The 26808-nt window shown below is 49.8% G+C and overlaps 1 protein-coding gene across 1 annotated transcript; it reads left to right on the plus strand.

The window, feature by feature from the left end:
• Nucleotides 1-3383: 3383 nt before the first annotated feature.
• UPB1 (beta-ureidopropionase 1) lies at nt 3384-26546 on the plus strand. The gene is made up of 9 exons (XM_040619489.1): nt 3384-4111; nt 6102-6189; nt 12931-13025; nt 15351-15512; nt 17391-17560; nt 21722-21803; nt 22791-22833; nt 24001-24155; nt 25681-26546. Exons 1-9 carry the CDS (start codon nt 3905-3907, stop codon nt 25762-25764), a joined length of 1086 nt encoding a protein of 361 aa, XP_040475423.1. The 5' UTR covers nt 3384-3904; the 3' UTR covers nt 25765-26546.
• The last annotated feature ends 262 nt before the right edge of the window (nt 26547-26808 follow it).

Raw genomic sequence — 26808 nt, forward strand, 5'->3', positions numbered from 1 at the left:
TGCTGCTTTCTGGCTTGGACCCTCAGGTGGCTGGTTCATTCATCTGAGGAGGAGCAGCTTTGGAGAAGTCTGAGCAGTTGAATTGGGGATGCTGTCCACTTTCCTAGGCTGCTGGAACAAATTACCACACACTGGTGGCTTAAACATTTAAAAGAAATTTATTCTCACAGTCCTGAAGACCAGAAGTACAAAACCAAGATGTCAGCAGGGCCACACTTCTCCAAAGGCTCTGGGGGAGAGTCCTTCCATGCCTTCTCTGTTTCTGGTGGCTTGTGGCCTCCCTTATCTTGTGGCAGCATCACCCCAATCTCTGCCTCTGTCTTCACATGGCCTTCTCCTCTTCCCCTGGTGTCTCCTCTGGGCATCTCTCTCTCTCTTTTTTTTTTAGGATTTTATTTATTTATTTATTTGACAGAGAGAGAGACAGCCAGTGAGAGAGGGAACACAAGCAGGGGGAGTGGGAGAGGAAGAAGCAGGCTCATAGCAGAGGAGCCTGATGTGGGGCTCGATCCCAGGACCCTAGGATCACACCCTGAGCCGAAGGCAGACGCTTAACGACTGAGCCACCCAGGCGCCCCACCTCTGGGCATCTCTTATAAGAATACCGGTCACTGGATTTAGGGCTTGCCCGGATAATCCAGGGTGATCGTATCTTGAGATCTTTAATTACATCTGCAAATGTCCTTTTTCCAAATAAAGTCTCATTCACAGGTTCTGGGTGTTAGGCTGTGGATGTATCTTTTGAGGGCCACAGTTCAACCCACTACAGGGACTGTGCAGAGGTGGTCCTCACTGGGGGAGGCTGGGCTTCGGATTGTCCTCATTCCAGGCGGAAGAGTAGGTGCAGAGTGCGACAGGCCCAAGGAGGGATTCCGGAGAACCTGCTGTTAAAAAAAATCAGAGGAAGTGGAGACTTTGCATGGTACTCCAGAGGTGAGGAAGTAGGGATTGGGGAGGTAGGGCCAGAATCAAGGACACCAAGCAGGATAGAGACAGAGTGTCAGAGGGCATAGGGAGGTCTAGAAGGGTGAAGACAGGAGTGTGAGTCTCTCCCACTGCTAAAGCCAACCAGAAGGCTGGTGGCAATTCAGAGTGGGGGAGTGGGCCCCAGAGAACAGGGGGCTGGGGAAGGTGTGGGAGGCGAGGGCTTTGGGGAATGCTCCCTATAAAGTGAAGGTGAGGAGAGCAAGTGAGGTAACAAGAGGGACCCACAGAGAGTATTTCCTTTGTTTTTTTCTCTCTGTTATTTATTTTTTTAATGGGAGAGATTCAAATAGCTTTTTTTTTTTTTTTTTTTTTGAGAGAGAGAGCATGGGGCGGGGCAGAAGGAGAGGGAGAAGCAGACTCCCTGCTGAGCACAGAGCCTGAGGTGGGGCTCAATCCCAGGACCCTGAGATCCTGACCTGAGCCGAAGTCGGGAGCTTAACCAACTGAGCCACCCAGGTGCCCCTCAAATAGCTTTAATGGTGGATGTGGTAGGTCTGTAGGAGACAGGGAGAAATGTCCAAGCTATGCATATTGTTAAGTATGCAAGTGGAAGAGCAGAATATACAGGACACGAATGTGGTTTACACACATATAGGAAAATATTGGAGAAATACCTACAACATTATTAAGAGGGGTTGTCTCTGAGATTCGGGACTGGAACTGAGGGGCAGGATGGAGAGGGGAACTCAGTTTTCGTTTGATGTCCTTTCCACTGTTTGATTTTTTTCTCCCACAAGCATGTGTTTCTTTTGTAGCAAGGCTCTAGTTTAATTATTTAAAACACTGATGGTAAAGAGCTATTAGAGGGGAAAGATGAAGTTCTAGAAGCTAGAGGTTGCAGAGGAGGCAGGAGCTGGGCTCCCTCAGGCGAGGTCTGCCTTGACCCTGGTGGGGGAGGTGGGGACCAGGGGAGGGGCCCAGGAGGGTGTGTTGGGGCCAGAGCAGGAAGTGATGGGCTTTCCTCCTTGACATTAAAGGTGAGGCCATGAGGGGCCTTGGAATCAGGGTAAGGGACAGTAGGGCACAAGGCCGACTATAGGGACCTAGGGAGGGTTTCCTTCTGAGGTTGTGGTTCATCTAGTGGTCTCTGCCTCACCCCCCTGCCAGGCCATAGCCGGTCTATGGCCCACCTCATCCCTGTGCCAAGCCTTTGGTGGGCACAGCACTTGTTTATGGACTGGGGCTCGAGGGCTGTTGGGTTCTCCAAACCTAAGCGGGGCAGGACATGGTGATGGACCATTTGGATAACAGGAAGGTGGAGGTGACTAGAGAACCTGAGGGTGGCTCTGTCTGTGTGAGGATGGAGCAGCCTGGCCTGCGCCATCTCAGGCCTAGGAGAATGAGGGTCCACAGGGAGCTGGGTGGGGGAGGGATGGAGGCAGGACTCAACACAGTGACAAGGCAGGGAGGCCCCATGTCACAGAATAACGGGGCTCATGGAGGTGGAAAGATAGGGAGAGCGAACAGCTGTGGGCATTGGAAAAGGAAAGACAGCCAGGGGCTGAGGGACATCTGTCATCCAGGTGACAGCTACAGGTGTGCTTGCAAAGGTGAGACAAGATCTCTTCCATCTGGTCTCTTCCTGGAATGAGACCCAGGTGGAGGACAGACTGCCAAGATGTCTGCCAAAGGACAGTCCTGCTCCCCCGCCCAAGGACCTGAGGGGAAACGGACACACAGAGCCGTTCTCCTTTTTCTCCTGCCCTCCATGGTGACTTGTCCTGGGGCTGAGGTCTGTAGCAGGGGGAGCCTTCTGCTTGAGGGCTGGAGGACTGTGTCTGAGGCAATCACGGCAAGGGGAGGCACGGTGTGGGCACTGCTGCTATTTCTAACCTGCTAAAGTGAACGGAACCCTGACTAGTTGAAAAGCAAGCTGATTGTCAGGGGTGGAACCCAACTTGGAGCTGTCAGGGCCGTCACATGGAAACCGCCTGGCAGGGGGCGGCAACAGGGGGCTTGGGCTGACAGGGCTGTGATTTTGAAAGAAACGTCTTTAAGAAAGTGATTTAAAGTAGGAGAGAAATATTATTATTAGATAATGGCTGTCAGGTTATTTTTTGATGTGTTCTCTGAGTATTTCATAACCATCTCGCCCCTAGATGGTAAGGCCTTCCTGGCCAGAGGCCATGTCCCGTGCACCTGCAGGGTTTGCCTCAGCACACGGCATCCAACCAGCATCAGGAGGTGTTTGCCGTTTGGCCGGTGGTCACTTAGGTGGAAGGTTTTATAAATAATCCATTTGCTTTTATTAATGAACCACAACCCAGAATGAGTGCCTGCGCCTTTGGTCTGGACACCTGGGTCCCACCAGATCCCCCCTCCCCCGCACCGGGCATGGGACTGCCCCTGGCGGGAGCAGCAGCAGAACAGGGTGGGGGGGAGGGACTCACCGGAGACCTGTAACCCTTAGTGGCGAGTGGTCACAGGGTGCCCTTCATGCTATCAGACCCGGCCCTTCCACCCAGCCATCTCCTAAGCCCCGTTCTCAGCAGTCACTCTGTCTTATCACAGCATGCCCATCCCCCAGGCTCAGCAGAGCCCTCTGATTCTAGTCCACAAACATTTGTGGAAATCCATTGCTTCTCTTCTGTGCTGACTGCTGAGACTTTAATCTCCACCCTGAGGTCAGCAGCTCTGAAACATCAAGCTCTTGACCAGTCACCCTGCAGCCCCCCGCCCTGCTCCTCGGCTTTGACAGGCCTGCACGGCGCCTCCCTGGTGAAGTCCACACTTGGTGTAGTGCCCATTCTCCACCAGGAAGGGCCCTCCCTCCTCCTGGCCCCCGCTCCAGCTTCCCACAAGTGGGCCCTGGCACTGGGTTGCCACATGTGCCTCCTCGCCAGATGCCCCCGCCTCCTCTCTACCTGATAGGGGACTACAGGGGGGTTAGAGGGGAATTTGCAATCCAGCAGACCTCATGCAAACCGTTTTCCATCTTTCCTGCCCATTTAGGAAGCTTGAGCTGCCCGGCAGGGCTTTTGAAGCTGCCTCCAAAGGGGACTTCGAGCTGCAGGGATATGCCTTTGAGGCCGCGGAGGAGCAGCTGAGGGCACCTCGGACCGTGCGTGTGGGACTTGTTCAGAACAGAACCCCCCTGCCTGCAGATGCCCCTGTGGCCAAACAGGTGCTGCCTCTTTTGACTATAAATATATAAACGGAGCTGCTGGCCGGCTCTGTGTTTTCCACACGTCCACAGTCCCTGGGTGGCTGCTCACTGCAGAGCCATAGGTGCCATGAGTGGTCACCTAGGTGCCTCTGCCCTGGCCACCCCTCTTCCCTGTAGCCCGCATCTCTGGCTTGTCTTTCTCTTCTGGCTCCTACCCTCTCTTTGCCTGCCTCTCGCTCCTCGCTGTGTTTTCCACCTTCCCTTCCACGTCCTCTCCTGTGAATATCTGAAGTTCCGTTGATCAGTTGGGAGGGTGCCCTTTGTCTGGCTCATGCTTTTTCCGGAACTCTGCCTCTCACTCTTTCGCCAGAAGGGTACCTGCCAGCACACACCAGTCAGGACCTGTCTGTCCATCCGTGATCCCGAGGGTGGGGACGCACCAAACCCAGATGTCTGTCAGCTGATGGTGCCTCGGGGTGGCGGCAATATGATACGCATTTCCTTATGACCTTATGGTTAATAAAAATGTGACAGCATCTTGTATGTCCCTAAAGAAATATGTTGTCACAGACACAGGAGATCTGTTGTCTACACTTCTTCACAGCGTTCTTCCAGCTGTTCAGACTTCTAAGGCTTTCTCTGCAGAGGTTTCCTGGGGATACAGCGTGCCTCAGAACTCCTAGGGGTTCTCGAGAAAAGGTCAGTTGGACTCCAGGTCAAGTTCTGCAGCATCTTTCACTTCGGTCCTTCTGCTTTTGCTGGATTAAAAGATTTCTGGTTCTCAGGTCACTTTTTGTCTCTGGATTAATTGTGAATACGTTTCCGTAACCATCTCAGACTGTCAAGGGCAGGGACGCTGTTCCCCCCCCCCACGGCACCTAGGAGCACATTCTGCACCCTGTCAGCACCTAGCAAATATCCAGGGAGCCTTGCTGTGCAGTCTCACAGGGGAGAGACCGCATCGTGAAGAGTTGGTGCTCTCTGGGTTTTCAGCCTGTCGTCTGGTCTTTCTCTAACAAACACTTCCAGACATCTCCTGGGAGCCAGGCATGGTGCTGAGGACACTGAGAAGATGAAGACACTTTCCTCCTGCCCCTAAGGAGCTCGTGGGGTGATGGGAGTGACAGACAGTGGAGGAACACAAGAGCACAATGGGAACAGTGCCACCATAGGGACCTACCGGGGAGTGCTGTGGCACCCCTGATGCTCAGCCCTTTGCTGGGAGGTTCACTCCTCTGTGGGTGACGCATGACATAAATAACACATCCAGGGAAGGTTGGGTGGAGTGGGGAAGTACATTCCTGAAGGAGGATACACCTGGAATATGGGATCCATTCATTCGATGATAAGATACACACAGGAAAATGGAAGTGGCAGGACAAGTCGTGCCAGAGCCTTGAGTGCAGGGTGGTAGAAGGTGGACTATGTCCCGAGGTGAAAGGAGCAGTTATTCCAGGGGATGACCAAGGTGTGCCCTGTGTGTGGGACCCTCTGGCAGTAAATAGCAGATAAGCTTTGCACTCCACTGAACAAGCCCTCAGGGCAGATGGGGTTCTCCCCATTCTCCAGGTGAAGAAACTGAGGCTCTGAAAGGCAGCATTGAGTGTGTGGGACCCTAGAGCCTCTGCACCTCCACCTTTTATTTATTTATTTGTTTATTTAGAGCAAGGGGGTGAGAGGGCAGAGGGAGAAACTCTCAAGCAAACTCCCCACTGAGTGCGGAGCCTGACACGGGGCTGGATCCCACAACTCTGAAATCATGACCAGAGCCAAAATCAAGAGTCAGACACTCCATCGACTGAGCTACCCAGGCGCCCCATGCACTCCCACCTTTTACTGCAGATTTTGGACTTAATGCAAGTAGGATAGATCAGAACCTCCCCACCCTCCTCATCCTCTTGCAGCTGCCTAGGCGGGGGGTTGTTCCGCGTTCGTGGGGATGAGCTCTGCAAATGGTCTCAACCGACAGAAGAGCATAGGTTCTAATCCTTGCTTTCTGAATCGCCAGGTCACCGCTCTTCACAGACGCATAGAAGCCATCGTAGAGGTGGCCGCAGTGTGCGGAGTGAACGTCGTCTGTTTCCAGGAAGCGTGGAGTAAGTCTCTGCTGGGGTTGCTTTCTCTGCTGCCTTCAGACAAAAGTGTGTGATCTCCGTGTCACCAAGAGGACCACTCAATTTTTTTAAAATCTCTTCTTCTCTCATCTATAGAAAGGTTCTTCTGTCAACACTAGAAAGCCAGGCATCCTGGCCTCCATGCACCCCAGTCTGTTGTCTGGTCCTGCCAGTTCTTCCTCCCAAGTTGTCCTGAACCCATTCAGTCGTTCCTCTCCACCTTCTCACCACTGCCGTGGCCCGACGAGCCATCAGCTCACACCTTGGCTTCTGTAATTGCTTCTAGCTGGTCTCCCGGAGCTCTCCACTTTGGCCCCTTCTAACTGGCTGTTCACACCTTGTAGGAAAGATCTTGACAAAACTCAACTCTGTACTGCTTAGTCTGTTCCTTCCCCCATCTCTGCGGCCTCACCTCTGCTGGGCTCTGCCCTGACCTCCCTGATCCTGCACTCCCCTACGGCCCCCTCTCCCTCCACCCAGGCCACTGCAGCAGCTGCTCCCTCCGCCTGCCTGGCCCTCATCCCCCTCGCCATCCCCTCCCCCTCTCCTTGCCTTTTAGACCCTGTCCAACCTTCAGAGCCCAGAAGCTCAGAGCCCACCTCCCTATCTAAAGTTACATCCCCGTAATATACCCCTGGTACCATATGCCTTTATTTTATTTTTGTCAAAGTTATACATGCTCATGGTTGGGAGTCAAATGGCATGGTCTGCAAGTTCTGTTACCAAAAACTAGCTGTCCTCCCCGGAGGCAACCACTTTCTACTCTTTGCTGGTTCTTTGGAAATCTACCTTTGTGTTGCTACTTCCTGATTTTTCAGGTTCGCACTACTAACTTCCCACTGTGGAAGAAGATGGCATTAGTCCCTTGCCTCCTCTGTCCGCTCTACTCACACATACCCTTCCTATCTTCCATCCATTCTCTGCCAAGACATTTTGTAGATTTAGATTTCTTTTCCTGAATCACTTTGTTTTCCCCAGAATTTGCTTTGTTTTCTGCACACCTACCCCAAATTCGACCCCAAACTACTTCCAGCTTCCTAAATCCTTTTGAGAGGTTTAGACTTATGAAGCTGTTTGTTGGTTCCATCTCCTTTTTTTCTTTAATTTTAAGTTTTCGTTTTAATTCCAGTTAGTTAACATGCAATGTTACGTTCATCTCAGGTGCACAATATAGTGAGTGATTCAGCAGTTCCGTATATCACCCGATGCCCATCACAGCAAGTGCACTTCTTAATCCCCATCACCTATTTCCCCATATCCCCTACCTGGTTCCATCTCCTTAAAGGAATTGTCCCCGGAGCCTTCTGACTCTGCTCTGGTCTGAATTAGTTGCCCTCTCTGCTGGCTGCACAGCTGTCATCCTGGGATTTCTCTTCACCATCATGCTGGGGAGTTCCTTTATCTTGCTCTTGTGTTTCTCCTATCCCACATCTTCCTCTTTCTTGCTTTCTTCCCTCTTTTTGGTTGAATAGTTTTCTGAGAAAGAACACATAGGAGGTAACCTTTTTGAGACCTTGCATATCTGAAAATATGTTTCTCCTGCAACCAGGTTGATAGTTTGGTTGGGTATCAAATTCTAGGTTAGAAATAATTTTCCTTTGACAGTTTGAACACAGTGCTCCAATGTCTTCTGGCTTTGGGTGTTGTTGACTAGTCGAAAGCCATTTTGACTAATTACCCATTGCATATGATCTGTTTATTTTTCTCTAGAAGGTTGTAGAATTTTCTCTTCTCTAATGCTTTAAAGTTTCATGGTGAGATGCCATTGTGTGTATCTATTTTACTTTTTTTTCATTAAGTCATCAAATATTTATTAAGCACCTACTATATGCTGGGTGCCGCCATAGTTACTTGAGATACAGCAGCAAGCCAAAAAGACAGACACCTCTGCCCTTAGGGTGCTTCTTGTGGGGAATGGGGAGACAGTACAAAGTATGTGTGTATCTATTTTAATCCATTATTCTAGGAACTCATGGGTTCCTCCAGGCTAGAAATCTCGGTCCTTCAGATCTACTGTTCATTAGTGATTTTCTGCCCTCTTTTTTCTTTCCTCTCTTCCTGATCCTCTTACTATTAGGATGTTAGAACCGTTAACTAGATCTCTAATTTTCTGAAGTATTTCCTCCTATTTTTCATCTTTGCCTTTTTGCTCAGTTTTCTGGTAGATTGTATCTTAATTTGCCATTCAGCCTTTTATTCAGTCTTTTGTTTCTGCTGTCATATTTTGAATTTACAAGAGTTCTTTTGGTCTGAGATTTCCTGTTTTATGACATCCTGTTCTTATTTTATAATCGCAGTACTTTCTCTTGTCTCTGAGGACGTTAGGTAGCATTTTTTTCTCCTTGCATGTTTCCTACTTACTCCAAATTGGTCTTTTCCCCCCAACTGCTTATATTTTAAGAATTGGGGGTTAAAAAGCTGATTGCAAGCTCTGTTTGTGGGAAGAGCTCCTTCCCACTGAGCTTCGTGATAGGACGACTTGGTTTACTGTTTGTTAGCTAATCCTTCATAGTAGTGTCTTTGGGTCATTCTTTTCAGGCTGGTCATAGTCCCCAGAGAAGACTCTTCTTACCTCCTGCCAAGAAAAGAAAGAGGATAGGGGTCCAGTGTGCCAATGTTTATTGAATCCCTCTATTTTTGACACTCTACTCGTCTTCATCTACCCTGGGCTTCCCCAAGGCCAGAGGCCTTCTGCTTAAGCACCTCCAGAGAATGAGTGTCTAGCCTTCTGCTGGGGTGGGAGGGACTCATGCTAGCCTTGTGCAGTGTAGGAGGGATCTGGGCTTCCGCCTGCTTCTTAAGCAGACTTTTGACCAATTTTTGTTTGTCACTGCTCCCTGCTTCCCTACCTTCAGAGCCTGGTGGTGCCCCTGACTCCTAAACTTTCCAAGGGTATATGGTGGAGAGCAGAGTGTTTCCTGGCTTCCTTGACTGCTGGGAGCCTGAATTTTCTGGGTCTATTACAATATCTACCTCCATCCCTCGGCTCTCCAGCCTCCCGTGTTTTGTTGCTCTTGCCCTTCTCTCAGTGTTTCATCCTCGTGGGTTTGTCCCTTTGCATAAAAATCCCTTTGCTGTCATTTGGTGCGGTCGCAGAAAAGAGCAAAGGTGTGCATCCAGTCTGCCATCTGTACGCAGACGTTCATCTCGTTTTCCACGTTCCTGGTTACTTATACTTCCACTCATTTGGGCAACACTTTTGATTTGTCTGCCTCTTCCATTAGACCATAAACTCCATGAGGTCATTGTCTGCGTGGTGTTAGTTTATTTTTCCCATTCTAATTATCATTCCTATTTTTTTAAAGTTAAAAATATTTAATCGTGGTAAAATATATATAACATAATATTCATCACTTTAACCATTGGCAAGTGTACAATTCAGTGACATTAAACCATTCAAAGTCGTGTAACTGTCACCACGGTCTATACCCAAAACATTTTCAACATCTCCAACAAAAACTCTGTACTAATTTAACAATACCCCTCCCTCCTGCACCTCTGATAACCTCTGTTCTACATTCTGTCTCTGTGAATTTGATTACTCTAGGGACCTCATGTAAGTGGAATCATACAATATTTGTCCTTTTGTGACTGGCTTATTTCACTTTAGAATAATGTTTTCAAGGTCTGTCCATGTTGTGGCACATGTCAGAATGCCCTTTCTTTTTATGGCTGCATAATATTCCACTGTATGGATAGACCACAGTTTGTTTATCCATTCCCCAACCCCTGTTTTATCTTTAAAAAAAAAAAAAGATTTATTTATTTATTTTAGACAGAGAGAGCGAGTGCAAGTCAGTGGGGGAGGGGTGGAGGGAAATGGAGAGAGAGATCTCAAGCAAACTCCCTGCTGAGCAGGGAGCCCGACATAGGGTGCAATCCCATGACCCTGAGATCATGACGTGAGCCAAAATCAAGAGCCAGATGCTTGACTGACTGAGGCACCCAGGCTCAGTTTTATCTTTAAATGTTTTATCTTTAATGAACAATCCCTGCTACATGACAGACAAAATGTTTCCTGGATGGTTTAACCAAGTTCTTCTTTTTCTTGGATCTGGAAAACTCCCACTCATCCATCAAGGCCTAGCACAGACACCCCCTTCTTTGGGGGACCCTGGGAACTCACCTGCATAGAACTGAGCACTCTGTGAAATCGTGCAGCCACACAAGGTTATAATTCCATTCCCCGTCTAGGCTGGCAGCTCCTGAGGGCAGGGCCAAGTCTAAATTTAGAGCCTGACTCATGGGAGTGTTGGTTCAATAAATAAGGAACCCTCTCCTCTAATCTGAAAGCTGTAGTTGGACTTTGCAGCCAGCCTCCCCCCAACCTCCATTCCACATTCCTCTTCGGAAAATTTGTTTACAGAGGTTGTGTAAACAGGAAAAGAAGCCATTAAAATGGAAATGGAGAAATCTGGAGAGCTTAGCAACCTGAAATGAAGTCAGAAAGGGAGGTTTTATTCTCTTGGGGTATTTGAGTCTCTCCTAATGTGCTGAAAGCTGAGAATAAATGGTCATTAAGGATCTTTTTTGTCATTAACGGCTTTTTTTGTTGGCTTCCTTAAAATAGTTTATCCCTCTTTCCTGTAGGCAAGCCTGGGGAGTCTTGAGCCTGATGCCAAGGCCCCTGGGGCTGTTGCTGGCAGATCCTGGGTGGCCAAGATGGTGGTGGTGCCCTTGGTAGCCTCTTCACACTGGTACTGTCTTAGGACCAGTGATCCTACGACTGAAAGGAATTGGAAGACTGATGCTTCTTTCTCTTCCTTCTCTGTGAAATGAGGAGAGGCTCCCCTACTTCACAAGGATATGGGGACCAGCTGCGTATTACTGGGCCCATGGCCCACGTTTGGGAAAGGTTGACTACAATTAGTAGCCCCAAATAGGCGCCCGCCCGTGCTGTGACCCCTTAAGGCACTTGGCATTCACATCACACTGCTTCCTGAATACCCTCCCTGCAGGCTAGTCAGTTCAGAGCAATGTGAACCATAGCAAACATCTGGAAACTTCCATTAGGCTAATCTCCCTGAAAGAAATGGACTTGGGTTATTGGAAGGAGGAAGGTCTAAAGAGTATACGGAATTGGTCCAAACAAAGAATTCAGTACTCCAAAGCAAGAAGAAAAAGGCAAACAGCCCATTAGGAAATGGGCAAAGAGTAGGAACAAGACTGCCTGGAGGATGAACCCAGAAAGGCCAGTGACCATGTGGCAAGGTGCTCCACCCACAGGTGATAGGGGAAATGCATTTTTAATCGTGGTGCTATGCCAGCTCACACCATCAGACGGGCGGACACTAAAGAGTATGGCTGAGGCTGGGGAGCAATGGAACACACGTAGCCCAAAATCCCTGTACTCACCCCCATTGCAGCCTGCACCCTCCCCCACAAAGGCAAGCATCATTTTGAGCCCAGTATGTGTAGTGTTCTGTGAATTGTTACTACGTATGTAGGTACCTGCTGTTTGAAAAATAAAAAGCAAACAGAAATCAGTTTATGAATTTCATGAAATTTTTTATTTAATTAGCCCCCGATGGCATCTAGCCAGAGAACATGGGAATAATGCATTTATCCGTGGGGAGCATTCAGTCCATCATCCAGTGGTTCCCAGACTTCTTGTGGGAGTTCATTAAGTGAGTGGCTTTTCTTGTTCCTGAAGAATCCTCTCTATCCCGTGAGGAGGAACATTTCTATGGTGACGTTCCCAGGGTCCCCAGTGCCATCCTCAGTGGCCCTCTGATACCTTCCCCAGGGAGTCTTGGCTGTGCTTCCACCAACCCACAGATTGGCCAGCAGTTTGGGATCTAGAGTAAAATATACGTAAGATCAACTTTACCATTTTAGTCATTTTTGTACGTTCACACTGTTGTGCAACCATCACCATCATCCATCTCCAGAATTTTTTCCTCTTCCCAACTGAAACTCTGTTCTCCCCCACCCAGCCCCTGGCTACCACCATTCTAATTTCTGACTCTATGAATCTGGCTATCCTAAGTACCCCGATATAAGTGGAATCCTATAGCATTTGTCCTTTTATGACCAATGTTTCACTTAGCATAATGTCTTTGAGCCTCACCCATATTATGGCATGTGTCAGAAGTTCCTGCTTTTTAAGACTGAATAAGATTCCATTGTATGGCTACAAACCACATTTGGTTTATCCATTCATCCATCAATGGACACTTGGGTTACTTCCATCTTTCAGCTGTTGTGAATAATGCTGCTATGAAATGATTATGCACATATCTATTCAAGTCCCTGAAGTGTTTGTTCCCTAAATTCAATTGTTTGTTTGTTTTTGTTTAAAAGATTTTATTTATTTATGTGACAGAGAGACAGCCAGCGAGAGAGGGAACACAAGCAGGGGGAGTGGGAGAGGAAGAAGCAGGCTCCCAGTGGAGGAGCCTGATGTCGGGCTCGATCCCGGAACACCAGGATCACGCCCTGAGCCGAAGGCAGACGCTTTAACGACTGCGCTACCCAGGCGCCCCTAAATTCAATTGTTTTTAAGACTGTAGTAAAGAAATCTGGCCCAGCCCCTTGTTTTGCTAGGAAGCCTAGAAGGTTAGGGTCTGCCCGGCACCCACATTCAGGGACACAGGACTCGGAAACCAAGCTGAGACACTCGGGAGCCTTGTTACCTTGTGGAGACCCTCAGCTGTTGGGCCAAGGAGCGCCCCTCAGAGGCCACGAGCATTGGATGTGATCCTCACTTTCTGCTCTTCACAGCTATGCCCTTTGCCTTCTGTACGAGAGAGAGGCTTCCCTGGACAGAATTTGCTGAGTCCGCAGAGGATGGACCCACCACCAGGTTCTGTCAGAAGGTAGGACGTTGACTCCTCCTCTGAGGGCAGCTGCCAAACCTTTGCAGGTCACAGAGCATGACCACAGCTCTGGGTGTGGCCCTTCCCCATGGAAAATGTACCCATCTGGTGCTTGTTTTGCCAGATAAGATTAGATAAGACCATTTGCTGCCCCTTTTTTAGTGTACTTTCACTTAAAGTTGTAGAATTTCAGAGCCAAGGGGGCCCTTAATGGCTTTTTCGGGTGAGGGGCAGCCCAAGAGGGGTAACCTCCTGTGGTAGGTTCTGCAGTCAGTAAGTGGCAGAGGTGGCCCTCGGGGACCCGGGATGGGGTCGATTCCTTGTCCAGACCTCTGCTACTGTCCATGCTGTTTGCCTACGTTATGTAGGCTTCTCTGTGTGGCCTGTCTCATCAGTACAGAGATCAGTCTTCATTTTTCTTTGTTAAACCCTTATAATGTTGTATGACCCCACTGATATGAAATGTCCAGAGTAGGCAAATGAATAGAAGCAGAAAGATGTGGTTGCTAGGGGCTGGGCGGGGAGAGGGATGGGGAGTGACTGCTAATGGGTATGGGGTTTCCATTTGGGAGTGATGAAAATGTTCTAAAATTAGGTCGTGGTGATGGTTGCGCAACTCCGTGGATGTACTGAAAACCACCCAACAGCACACTTTATTTTTTCTCCCCTTGCCCATCAGCAGTGACCTGAACAGCACACTTTAAAAGGATAAATTTTACACCATGTGAATTATATCCTAATAAAGCAGTTCTCACACACACACAAAAACCAACCCATAACAACAAAGAGGTTACGAATGATGACTTATTCTTATCAAAGCGCTTTTCTCACTTCTCCATGTCCCGTTTCAGATTTTATACATATTTTTAGGGGATTTTTTGGAGCAGAACTGTAATGACAGTGATTCTATCAAAACTGGATCGCAATTCCAAACATCAGTGCTCTCACACTATCAGAAAAAAATCTGTCATCCACCAGGTTGTTGATTCTGAGCTGTGGATAAAAGAGAGGGGACTGGTTAAGTGGTGACTATAGACGACACACTTGAACCAGGGCCAGAGGAAGAAGAAGGGGGGAGTGGGGATGAGAACTGGTGCCAGAGGACACCTGTCTACATCGAGAGGGGCCCAGGACCCGTGGGTGCCCTTACCTGGCTTGGAGCATCACCTTCTGCCCGTTGTGCCTTTCTCCATCGGTAAGGCCAGAGTTGGTGACAGGCTAGTTAGAGTGAGGACAGATGACCATCTGGGGCTGCTCATCCTGAAGGTCACCAGGTCCTTAACATTCTTATTTGACACAAAAGGAATTCGGCAGCAAAGAGTTTGGTTTGACTTGGTTGGTATGATGAGAAGTATGGTAAATATCCTTTTATTTTTTTTATTGTGGTAAATAACACATAGAATTACCATCTCAGCCATTTGTAAGAGTATCATTCAGGGGTGTTAAGTACGTTCACATTGTTATGAAACAGATCTCCAGAACTTTTTCATCTCGTAAATCTGAAACTCTATACCCGTGAAACAACTCTCCATTTACCCCCCGCTACCGGCAGCCAATATCCTACTTCCTGTTTCTATGAATCTGACTACTCCAGATACCTCACGTAAGTGGACTCATTCAGTATTTGTCTTTTTGTGACTGGCTTACTTCATGTAGCGTAAGTCTCCAGGGCTCATCGTGTCACGTTAATCACAGGTCATCCATGTGATGACAGGATTTCCTTCCTTTTTAAGGCTGAATAATATCCCATTGTGTGAATATACCATATTTTTAAAAGATTTTCTTTTTCCTTTTTTTAAAGATTTTATTTTTAAGTAACCTCTGCAGCCAACGTGGGGCTCAAACTCATGACCCTGAGATCAAGAGTCACATGCTGTACTAACTGAGCCAGCCAGACACCCCAGACATACCACGTTTGATTTATCCATTTATCCATCAGTGAATTTTTGGGTTGCTTCTACTTTTTGGCTCTTATGAAGAGTACCGCTAGGATCATTGGGGGGCAAATATCTCTTCAAGATATTCTTTCAGATATATATCCAGAAGTGGGACTTCTAGATCATATGGTAGTTCTATTTTTAATTTTTTGAGAACTGCCGTACTATTTTCCACAGCCACTGTACCATTTTACATTTCCACCAATAGGGCACAAGAACAACAGTTCTTGGCTTTCAGTCTTCCAAAGAACGAATACAAATAGATAGCTCTGAACCAAGGCTGATTCTTTAGTGGGATCATTTAATTCTTCAAAAAAAACCCAAAAAAACAAAAAACTACGAGAGTCGATTTAACAGTATGTCTCTGCTACGTTCCTCATCTTTCCAGCTGGCAAAGAAGCATGACATGGTGGTGGTATCTCCCATCCTGGAACGAGACAGAGAGCATGGGGATGTTTTGTGGAATACAGCTGTGGTGATCTCCAATTCTGGGGCAGTCCTGGGAAAGACCAGGAAAAACCACATCCCCAGAGTGGGTGACTTCAATGAGGTGAGCTGGCCCTAAGAAAACCCACTCAGCTTACTGGCCCTTCTGTCCGCACCTGCCTGAGGATCTTTCTGTGAAGGGAATCCTGCGTTGGATCGTGTCCCATCGCACAACACTGGAACACAGTGTGGCTGTAGGGCCCCAGGGCGTCCTGCCATCACATGGACAGATGGGATTTGGGTGGGACTCCCAGGGGAGTCCCAAACACCAAGCACAGAGAGATATTTCTTTCTTCTTTTTTTTTTTTTTAGATTTTATTTATTTATTTGAGAGAAAGAGTGGGCAAGAGAGAGCAAGAGAGAGAGCACGAGCAGGGGGAGGGGAAGAGGCAGAGGGAAAAGCAGGCTCCCCGCAGAGCAGGGAGCCGGATGTGGGGCTCCATCCCAGAACCCTGGGATCATGACTTAAGCTGAAGGCAGATGCTTAACTAGTGAGCCACCCAGGCGCCCCTGGATATTTCTTTTTTTAATATAACCTGACTTGGCTTTCTGAAATTCATCTCTGAGGTAAGTGGTATATAGATTAAAACCACAGTAAATAGTGCACAAACGTGAAATGATTGCCGCAGTCCCTTGCAGGCTCTGAGCTCCTCACCTGTCACAGTCCAGCCCTCGTTTGGGAAGTGGGAGTCCTTGTTCATAAGTCACATGAGGCCTTAGCCGTGTTGGTGTGTTGGACAGCAGGAGGTAAATGTGCGTGAGTGTGCACATGGTATTAGGTAAAGCTTGGTGCCCGTGGTCAAGGGGTAAGTGAGGAGAGCTATTCTGATTAGTTAATGCCAGTGCATGGGTAGATTGGATGCACAGGGGTGGACTCCACCCGATACCTAAGATATGCAACCTGAACTTGATCTGCAATAAATACAGTTGTTCAGACTGTGATAGACCCAGTCCTTTGCTGCCCTCCCTGATTGTGGGGGTTCCAACCACACTCTCAGGCTGGACAGAAGGACAAGGAAGGATCTACGGAGCTAGATGACGTTCCCTAGGGAGAAAAAAACCCCTGGTGTCTCTCAGTGACAGCTGGAGGTGGGGGTGGGAAGATGTGCTCATCACCTGTTTACCCTGGGATTAATCTTTAGCTCCCAGCAGATAGTGAAGGGCTTGTCTGAACACACCAGGATCTACTTTGTCCACCACATGTACACATCCTGGTTGCTGCCTGACCCTAACACATTTTGAAACTAATGGGAAGAGGCAAAACGTTCTGGGAGCAGATCTGTTTGGGACACCAATGAGGCCTCTAGCCTCTCCACAGTGCCATCTGTGAAAATGCCCCAGGGCCAGCACCCCATGGGCGCAGGCAGAGAGGCAGACACGGCAGGACATCCCTAGTCCCGGGCAGAGAGCTCTGTGGAAGAGAGCACTTTCAGGGTGTGAGCTCTAGTCTCATTGGCCTTCATCAGCTGGACAAGTCACATGGCCACCGAGGCTGTGGTGTTCTCCCCCAACAGGCGGGGATTGGTCTGGATGAGTTTCTAGTCTTTTCAGCTCTGACATTCTTCATAGGAGCATGTGGTTGCTGAAGACAACACTGACCAAACCTTGACCATTAGCTGTACCATGACTGAAACCTAACCAAAGTTTATCCTTAAAAAACTGTGGGAAGTTGCTTCGGGGATTTTTTGGACATGCCACAAAAGAAATTGTGGGAAAAATCTTAAGCCATGGTGATTTCCCAATTGTTGGCTTGTAGTTGTTGTGTCTGGTTTCTTTGGTTTTTCTTTTCTTTTTTTTTTTTAGTATACTGAAATTTTGGAACTTAGAGTCACAGCCAAGAGTGTTACTTTTGGCATCCTGGCAATATTTTCTTGTTTCTGTCAGGTCTAAGGAAAGAGAAATTGTACAGCTCGGAGGCCATACATGGCCCTTTGTTTTTCAGTCAACCTACTACATGGAGGGAAACCTCGGACACCCCGTGTTCCAGACTCAGTTCGGGAGGATTGCGGTGAACATCTGCTACGGGCGCCACCATCCTCTCAACTGGCTCATGTACAGCATCAACGGGGCTGAGATCATCTTCAACCCCTCAGCCACCATCGGAGCACTCAGGTCTCTCAGCCAGTAGGATCTGGGAGGGTTCCTGGGACCTCGCTATCTTCGGCGCATGGCCTAGCAAGCAGGGTTCGGAGGTGGGTTTGGTAAACTGTAGCAGGCAGGCGAGGCCACCAGGTTGTCTAACAAACCATGCGATTGCATGTTGTCTATTTCACCAACTTTTCTGTGAAAAAACAAAACCTCAACAGTCAAGATCAGTTAAGATCCGCCCCCCAAGAGCTGCTTTGCTGTAAAATAGTGTTCCTTTGCTATTATTCTGAACACTGAGATGATAACAGTCCCCCTCTACTCACGCCATAATTGTCAGGATTCCAAAAAGGTCCTCTTCTAAAGTGTCCAGAGCATAGTAGGTGCCTGGCTACCATTAGCCCCCTTCCCTGTCATGGCCCTGAAGGTGGGGGGGAGGGGCGGGGAGAGGACTGTGGATTCCCAAGCCTCTTGTCTGCGACATGCAGCACATGGACGAGGGAAGGAGCCAATGAGAGAATCAAAGCCGAGAGGGTCCTTAAAAGATCAGCCAAGTGGCTCTGAAATTTGTTTTTAACCAGCAAAGTGTTTCTTCTAACACCTAACATGCATTTAGATGTTAGCCTCATCCCAGAACAGATAAATCTCTTCTGATGAAGGCAGTGGGGGGCGGGCCCTGGCAGTCCCTGGGCTCCTGCATGAGACCCCTGGGGCCCTTCATTTAATAATGGCGGGTGAGCTAAGATGACCCAGCATGACTGCACTTCCGCTGCTTCTCTCTTCCCCAACGGCTGAGTATTTGGGTGGTTTCCAGTTTTGCATCATTAACAAGTACCAGAGCTCTAGGAATTTATGTGCAAGTATCTTTCTCCCCAACTCACTTCCTCCAAGGCAGGATTCCTGGATGAGGAGGTGCTGGCTTTCACCCTCGTTGTCCTGGTTGCCAGTGCCCTAGCAGTGGGACACTGGTGTGGGGGGAGGGTCCCCGGTCCCTCTGTGGGGAGCTGCTGGGACAGTTCGGGTGAGCAGCTTTGAATTCCCTGCCAGCCTACACCTGTCACTCTTCTCTCTTGACTAAATTTCAGGCTAATTTCTTCTGAAGGTCAGAATGTGACATTTACTTTACCTTTTCTTCTAAGCGCGGTGCCCCTTCTCAAGAGCGACATCCCCACAGCATTCTTTTTTTTTTTTTTAAGATTTTATTTATTTATTTGACAGAGAGACAGAGACATTCAGAGAGAGAGGGAACACAAGCAGGGGGAGTGGGAGAAGAAGAAGCAGGCTCCCAGCGGAGGAGCCTGACGTGGGGCTCGATCCCAGAACGCCAGGATCACGCCCTGGGCTGAAGGCAGACGCTTAACGACCACGCCACCCAGGCGCCCCATCCCCACAGCATTCTGATTTGCACAGCAGGTCCCTCGATGAGCCAGAATGCAAACCTAGTGGGCTACCTCAGGTCAGCTGCCCCCTGTGTGCACCCGAAGTTCTGTCTGCGTCCGGGAGGGACACTCCTGGGCAGAAGGGGGAAAATCTCATCTTCGACATCCCCTGAAGACTCTCCCTGGATCCTCATGGCCGTGTGGTTCCTATGACGGAGTCCAAAGGCAGTTGTGATGTAGGGTACTTACTGGTCGTCCAGCCCCCTGGAGCAGCCTCGTCCTGCAGGCCATGTGTGAGACATTCAGCAAGCGCCATCTACCTGCAGGGGTCCCTCAAGGAACCTGAAGCCAGTACGTTGAGCATCTCTGCTGAGCTGGCTCTTGCGCCAGGGCGGGCAAAGCTGTGGACTCAGACTCAGACGGCCGCCTTCCTGACCTTATTCTGCCAGGCTTTCATTAGCCCCAATTAAGCAAATAGAAGCACCCCAATGTAATATGCACATAACTGCTTGCGTCTTCAGCAGCCTATTAGGCTTATTAGAAATTATTGATTTTCCTTCCTCAAACAACAATCATACAACTCGTGCCTTTCAAGGGTGTGGTGAGGCCGGCAGTTAGAACGAGAACAGGTCCTTTGGAAAGCGGTGTGTTTCATGAGCTCCCAAAATGTTCACACCCTTTGGCCCGATAATTATACTCCTAAAAGTTTACCTGACAGAGTATCCAAAAGAGGAGGAAAAGGCTGTATGCATGAAGATATTTCTGGCAGCTTTATTTATAATAATAAAAGAGCTAAAGGCGGGAGAAATGTCAGGGTTAGGTAAATTTCAGCCCATCTCTTCCGTGTTAGCGCACAGCCCCTCAAAAGTCATTGTGAAGATAATGCAGCCTCATGACAAAAGCCTGTGAGCAAAGAAAGATGTTTCCAGGCTGTGGTCAGAGCTCTGTAAACATCTTTTGCCAAGGATGGATGTGGAGTGTGGAAAAATGACAACAGATGGTTTATTAGGATGGCGGGATGCTGGGTGATTTTCTTAAAATGATAAATGATTATTTATGGAATTGATGGTGAGTGTTTTTCAGCACAAGGCCGGGCAAATCCCCACCAGCTGCACACAAGCAATGGCTTCTGGAACCGTCCCTCCCTTCTCTGGCATGTCCTGTCCCCCCGATTCCCACATGCTGTGTGGGATCATGGGGTGTCCTCACTCATTTTGGGGTCCCACAAATCTAAGCACACAGTAGACTTGATGTGTGTTTTGATGAACTGAGTCATCCCGACGGTGCCACGCAGCCCATGTGATTGAAGATTTGGGCCACGTATGTGCGTGCATAGGACAGTTGTGGTTCCATCCCTTCGACGCTTGTCTCCTTCCCACTGTAATTATTTTTAGGGGCTAGTGTAGCCACACTAGGAATAAAGCAGCTGTCCCCGTGGCCCCAGAGGACTCTCCGTGATTCCCGCACACGCTGGGCTCTCACGAATCTCCAGCTTCCTTTCCCTTGCTTGTTTGGAGAGCCTAAGTTTTATTGCCAGCTGTGGGTTTGAGTCCTATGCAACGTACCCTCCCAGGAGAATTGCAAGAGAGATGTTTTATGGCACTCACCCTGCAACTGTCTATTTAATTCCTGAAAATGTCATTTTACGGGTGTGTTTCTATAAAAATCCTTTCTTAAAAGTTTTGTCAGCTTGGCTTAGCAGCTGGGGGGAAAAAAAGCAGCAAAATGAGTCCCCTCAATCAAGCCTGTGATTTTTTTTTTCCAGACTCGTGAATCCTCCTGAGAATTAGGCTTGTCAAGCACCCACTCCCTCCACCTACTCCCGGTTTAAACCAGGTGCACACTGACAGGAAGAAAGATTCCAGGGCATTTTGCTTCCAGTCACTTAATGTTTCTAAGTGGGCATTACGCCTGTCAATCCAGAATCTTAATGATGTTGTTCCTCGGATGAGATAATCAGTGACAAGAAGGCCCCTGGACTCCATGGCACGTTGTAGTTGGTGGGCCGGAGAAGGACAGGGTCTCCAGTTGGGGCACCGTTTCCCACAGTGTCCTACGTCCGTGGGCGCTGAAATGAGGAAAGCCCGCAGCTCAGCTGTGGCCTCGTGGAGCCTCTCTGGGCCAGGAAGAAGGCCAGGGAGCCTCTGCTTAGAGTCTCGGGATTCAGAAGAGGAAAATGGGAAGGCACAGGGAGATGGGGCCCGGCTCAAGGGAGGTGACACCTGCTACAGAACCTCCTACCCTTTCCAGATACCTGAATTCCTTTCAGGTTTACTCTGTTTGCTTGGCCTCAAATCTCTCCCTCTGGAGACTGCTTTGCAAGGCAACGGAGCAGGGGAGGGATTAGGGCAGCAGTTGGAGCCCTCGGAGGGCCATGTGTGAGCCCCGAGGCCCCCAGCTCCCTTCTGAGATTTGCTCAGCCCAGAAGGTGAGCTCCTCACCTGACCCAGGAGGTGAGAAGGAGAGAGAATTAGCAGTTACGAAGTTCCTGCCACACGGCCCCTTCTAGAAGCTTTACCTGTGTGGTCAGTCCTTACAATATCCCTCTAAGGACGTTTCAGAAAAGAAAACTGAGGCTCAGGGCTGCTTTAGCCTACAACAGGCCTGCCCCAAAAGCCTGCGTGGGCTTAAGCATGGGACAAGCTGGACTGCTTGTGGCTTTAAGGACACCCACAGCCACACCGGTCTCCCTAGCCATCCTCACCGCAGACCTGAGACGGCTGGCAGCCCGGCTACAGCTGGGGACCAAGCACCCACCCCGTCTGGCTGGGAAGTCAGCCACCTGGTTCCTCTCGTTTCTCCCTCACAGTGAGTCCCTGTGGCCAGTTGAGGCCAGAAACGCAGCCATTGCGAATCACTGCTTCACCTGCGCCATCAACCGCGTGGGCGAGGTAAGTCCCCGCAGTGTGGCTGGGCTCCCGAGCTTGGTCCACTAGGAGTGCTGGGAGGGGACAGAGCTGCTAGGAAAGCTGCCTGCCCGGAGGGGGGCCTGGCCTCTTCGAACAGCAAAGGCCACGAGGGAAGCAACTGTCTGCTGGCCCCTGGTGGGGACACATCACACCTCTTCTCCCTGTCCCTGTGTGCGTGCCACAAATCCTAGGGCCCCGGAAGAGGGGCGACTGGCTTGGTCTGTTCCTTTGAAAGGTATTACTGTGTCTCTCTTCTGTTTTTGTCTATTTTGGTTTGTAACTGAAACCGTTTTTGAAAGGCTCTCACCTTGTCACCACCAAGTCTCCTGTTCCGTATTTTTCCCCATTGACCCCGTGCGCTGAGTGAACTTGACAATGAAACACAATGCGTTCATTACGTAATAATCCTCTTCCTCATTCTTATTAATCGGTTGTCAAACTCTGATCAGAACATCTGCTCAGGCTGAGATAATCAAGGTTCCTGTAGTAAGTCCGTCCAACTTCTGGCAACATGAAGAAACTCAGTGACCCCATCTCGGCTTGAGATGCCGTTTCCGTTAGGCTTTGGGGAAAATACTGACAACTGTGTGAGCACCCCCTTCGTCCCCTCAGGGACCCCAAGCTGGGGCTTTATTTCCCAGGCAGACAAACCTCAGCTGCCTTCCAGAGGCCTGAGAACCGCTCTGCTCAACATCTTGTTTTTCCCCTCCCAGCAGATTATAACCCCACCCCGAGACAAAGTTGGGGTTTTTACCTTGCCTGTCAAATTCCCCGCTGGCCGCCTGTGTTGGCCCAGTGCTGGCGACTCAGCAGGGACATTTCATAAGTACTTGTTGATTGCCCAGCGAGTACAGGCCATTCCTTCTCTCGCTCTGTGGGTTGCTTCCAGCCCTCCTCAGCCTGGCTTCTCGGGCCACGCGCTCGTAGTGCCACCTATAGGTTTCCCTTACCTCGGGTTTTGTTTCACAGGAGCGCTTCCCGAACGAGTTTACCTCTGGAGATGGGAAGAAAGGTATGTTCCAGGACTTTCCGTGGTTGGCTGTGGCTGAGGCGTGGGCCTCACTGTCCCGTTCTCTCTCTGATGCCTCTGGGGGGGGGGGTCTACCCCACCGTTGTCTGCACACGTGGCCCGTTGTTAGAGGGGTGCACTCCTCCCATCTGTATGGCCCACAGTTGGGAGCCTGACTGTGGCTGGGTCCTGGGCTTATGTAACCACATCATCCCCCAATTGGGGATCGAATGGCATTGGGTTGGAGTCCATCCCTCCCCCGGGACTGGTAAGAAGATGGGCCTAGAAGACATGGACGAGCCTTTTGTGAGCTCTCTTGAAAGAGGGGGTGCTTTACCCACCCTACACATCTCCTTCCCTCTCTTCCTTTGTCCTTGTTCACCTGCCACCACACCATGTCCCAAACTGCGTAAATGTCCCAGAACATCAGCACGGACTGCCTTGGGTTCCTCGATTGCACAGCGTGTTCTGATCTGAGGGCGGGTACCACGTCACCTCTGCTAGGAATCTCCCACTCAGTGGTCCCACCTCTCTGGCTAGGAATGTGGAAGGCAAGGGCCCACCAAGGAGGTCTTGGAACTAGCTTAGGGTGTCCCCTGGAAAGGCAGAGAGGACTGAGCACATCTGTTTCCCAGAAAAGCACTTCCTAAAAGGGTTCCAGATCCCCTCACTTGAGGCCCCAGATATCCAGAGACCCAATCCCAGTTAGCTCCCTGCAGACAGAGGCGTAGCGGCAGGGAAATGAGGTCCACTGGGTGCCTGCTGTGTCCAAGCCCCTGCTAGGCCCTGCTCCTTACACGCCTGCAGGGCAGCTGTGAGCACCACCTGACTTGTGAGGGGGCCGAGGCGTGGAAAGAGGGTACGGCAGACACAGCTGGGCAGGCAAGTGAGGGCAGAGCCTCTAGCTCACCATGTCAGGTCACCACAGGAAGCAGGTCACACAGAAATCCCAGGGGCAGAGGTGAGGGCTGTGAGGGTGACTTTTGTAGAAACTTGCTCGGCCTCAGGCCTGAGGAGGGAGACAGGTCCTTTGGGGAGGTGGCACGGGGATGCTGGGGAAGGTGGGGAGGGTGGGCAGGGTGGCACGGATACTTTGTCCTGAGTGTCGCTCCATGTGCCTACCCCTCGGCCTGCACAAGCTCACAGGCGCTTTCTTTTGCTCCTTCAAAGCTCACCGGGACTTCGGCTACTTTTATGGCTCGAGCTATGTGGCAGCCCCGGACGGCAGCCGCACCCCCGGGCTCTCCCGCAACCGGGACGGGCTGCTGGTTGCTGAGCTCGACCTGAACCTCTGCCGGCAGGTGAATGACATCTGGAACTTCAAGGTGGGTCCCAGAGCCCCCAGCTGTTGCCTGCTCCTCTGTTTGGGCCCCCATCCTGCTCTCGGAGCTGGAAACCACAGCTGCTGGGTTTGCTCCCAGAAACAGCTAGAGGAGGCTCCAAGCCGAGCGGAGGGCCAGGTCTCTTCCTCCAGGAGCTGGTGTGCGAGGGAGGAGCCACTGGGTCAAATGATGCCCAGGCAGCAGACCTTAATAAATTCTCCTCTTGTCTGATTTAGATTCTGGGCGCCTTCAAACAAATTAATCTCAATTTCATTTGTCCGGAGAATAGAGTGGATTGGCTTCTCTAATCCTTTTTTTCCTTTCCAGGCATTTGCACTTATCACAAGATAAATGTGGGTGTCTGGCTCTGCCTGTGGCCTGGCCCCACGGTCTAGGCCTTGACAGTAGAGGAAAATGGGTCATGCAGAGAAATGGCATCTTGGCCTGGCTCTGCCATAGCCTTTCTCAGTCACCCTAAGCAAGCCCTTTCTGCTCCCAAGCCCTAGTATACCCGTGCATAAAACTGGAATGTCTTAAGTGGCCTTTGAGACCTAACACATGTGACACCAGGGGTCATGCGAGAAGTGTAAGTGCCCACCCTCCTGGAAGGGTGGTGGCAGCCATGGCCTGGACCCCCTGGAATACACCCTCTCATCCTGGATGCAGATGGAGTTTGCTGCATTTGTGTCCAGCAGTATTTCTACCAACTCAGAACCCACTTATACTTTATGCAAATGAATGTCCTCCTGACTGCGTGACCTTGCCCAGTGTGTCTGGGAGGAACCACCTCCCCCGTTTACCTGAGCATGGGTCTTTGGGCATGTTCCCTGAGTCTCAGATCCTCATCAGACAAATAAGGCATTGTCCACATGAATGTCTCCTGGCCTGTCTCTCCTCTTCCTGGGGAGCTCAGATTAATGCAGGATTCCACTCAATAAACAGCATGTTTTCTCACTGGTAACTTTTTGAATGCAAAAGCCCCCCCCCCCCCAAGACTATGGTGATGGGCCTGAGCTCCTGTCGGGGTTTGGGGAAGGAGGGAGGGAATGCCTGGGTGTGAGCACCCTGGGTAGGTTTGCCAGCCCTGCCCCCACTCTCTCCCAGACCCAGAGCCAGGAGACCAAGGTGCAAATCCCAGCAAACTCCACTGCTGCCTGGGGACCTGGAGCAGGTCACTCCCCTCTCTGGGCTGTAGGCTGTTCTTCTGGGGTTCTGCAAGATCTCAGGACAGCCCTCTTCCCTTCTACCTCGGGGCAGGCCACACCTTCTGGATGGACAGGTCACAGAGGTCTTCCAGCAAGAGGGGCCAGCGTCTGTGAGTCATCTCAGCATCTGTAATCTTTGCTATAGCGCTGGAATCAGTGCCCAGTGGTCACACAGGGGTTGTAGTCTGAAATTGTCCTGTCCATCCGCCGGCCTTCCTGACAAATTTCTGTCCCACGGCTGCCCTCTAGTGGCAAGAGGTGGTGGTGAGTAAATGAGGGGCGTTTGTAAAACCGGAATCTGTCTGCCTGTGTTTTGCTTTCAGATGACCGGCAGATATGAGATGTATGCTCGGGAGCTTGCTGAAGCCGTCAAACCCAACTACAGCCCCAATATCGTGAAAGAGTAGCTGGGTTTTAGACCCTGCCTGCCAAGGAGGGCACCTCTGTCCCTAGCAGAATCAGCGAGTACAGCAAGCTTTAGAAGTCCAAGGTCTCCCTGCTGATGTCCTGATAACATTGCTGTCCACATTGGTTTAAAAATGCTCCAGGCAGGGAGGGGAGATTGAAGAGTGACTGCCAGTGGATATGAGATTTCCCTCCGGGCTGATGAAATGTTTGGGGCCTCCACAGAAGTGATGGTTATGCAACACTGTGAATATACCCATGTAAAATGGGTACACCGAATTGTATACTTTAAAATGGCTAAATTTTTAAGAAAAATCCCAATCACGAATGGCACAGGTGGATTTGCAATTGGACATGGGATGCCCCAGTTCTGAGCTTCCTCTCTTCCTCCGTGTAGACTGTCAGCAACCTGAGGGGAAGGGTGGGAGCAGATGTGCAAGTAGGGGAAGCTGAGGCTGTTCCTGAGTCATTGAGCTACTGGGTGGCTGTGGGCAGGGGAGACGGCCATTGGATGTGTCAACATGGCTAGGCTGCCGTCTCCAGCCATTCACTCAGATGCTAATCTGGGTGTTGCAATGAAGGTATTTTATAGATGTGATTAAAGCAAGATTATTCTAGATAATCCAGGTAGGCCTGATTCAATCAGTCAAAAGGCCCTCAGGAGGAGAGGTAAGGCTTCCCTGATAAACCAAGAAATTCTGCCTGTGGACAGCAGCTTCCCCCCTCCCCCACCCCACATGCCTGAGAGATCCAGTCTGCTTTTCCTGATCACCTGCCCTCCAGATTTCAGACAATCACCTGCCCTCCAGTCCCCACAATCACTTAAATCAATGCCTTGCAATAAATCTTTTAATATATATCCTACTGTTTCTGCTTCTCTGGTTGTACCCTTGCTGATTACAGATTCTGGTACCAGAACAGAATCTTCAGGATGAGTTTTCTGCATCAGTGCTAGGTTTTCTGGAATTCTTCTCTAATTTGTTTCATTTAAAGGCACTCATGACTCTATTTGCAGTGTTAAAGAGGCCATGGTAGTCCATGGTATA

This window comes from Ursus maritimus, unplaced genomic scaffold (genome assembly GCF_017311325.1).
Source record: "Ursus maritimus isolate PB19 unplaced genomic scaffold, ASM1731132v1 scaffold_33, whole genome shotgun sequence".
In the NCBI taxonomy this organism is placed as follows: Eukaryota; Metazoa; Chordata; class Mammalia; order Carnivora; family Ursidae; genus Ursus; species Ursus maritimus.

Excerpts from the sequence above, each read along its gene's own strand:
- UPB1 (XM_040619489.1), top strand. The coding sequence starts at position 3,905 with ATGCAAACCGTTTTCCATCTTTCCTGCCCATTTAGGAAGCTTGAGCTG. Across the intron at positions 13,026-15,350 it reads CCACCAGGTTCTGTCAGAAG|CTGGCAAAGAAGCATGACAT; the intron begins GTAGGACGTTGA and ends TCATCTTTCCAG. Across the intron at positions 22,834-24,000 it reads CTCTGGAGATGGGAAGAAAG|CTCACCGGGACTTCGGCTAC; the intron begins GTATGTTCCAGG and ends GCTCCTTCAAAG.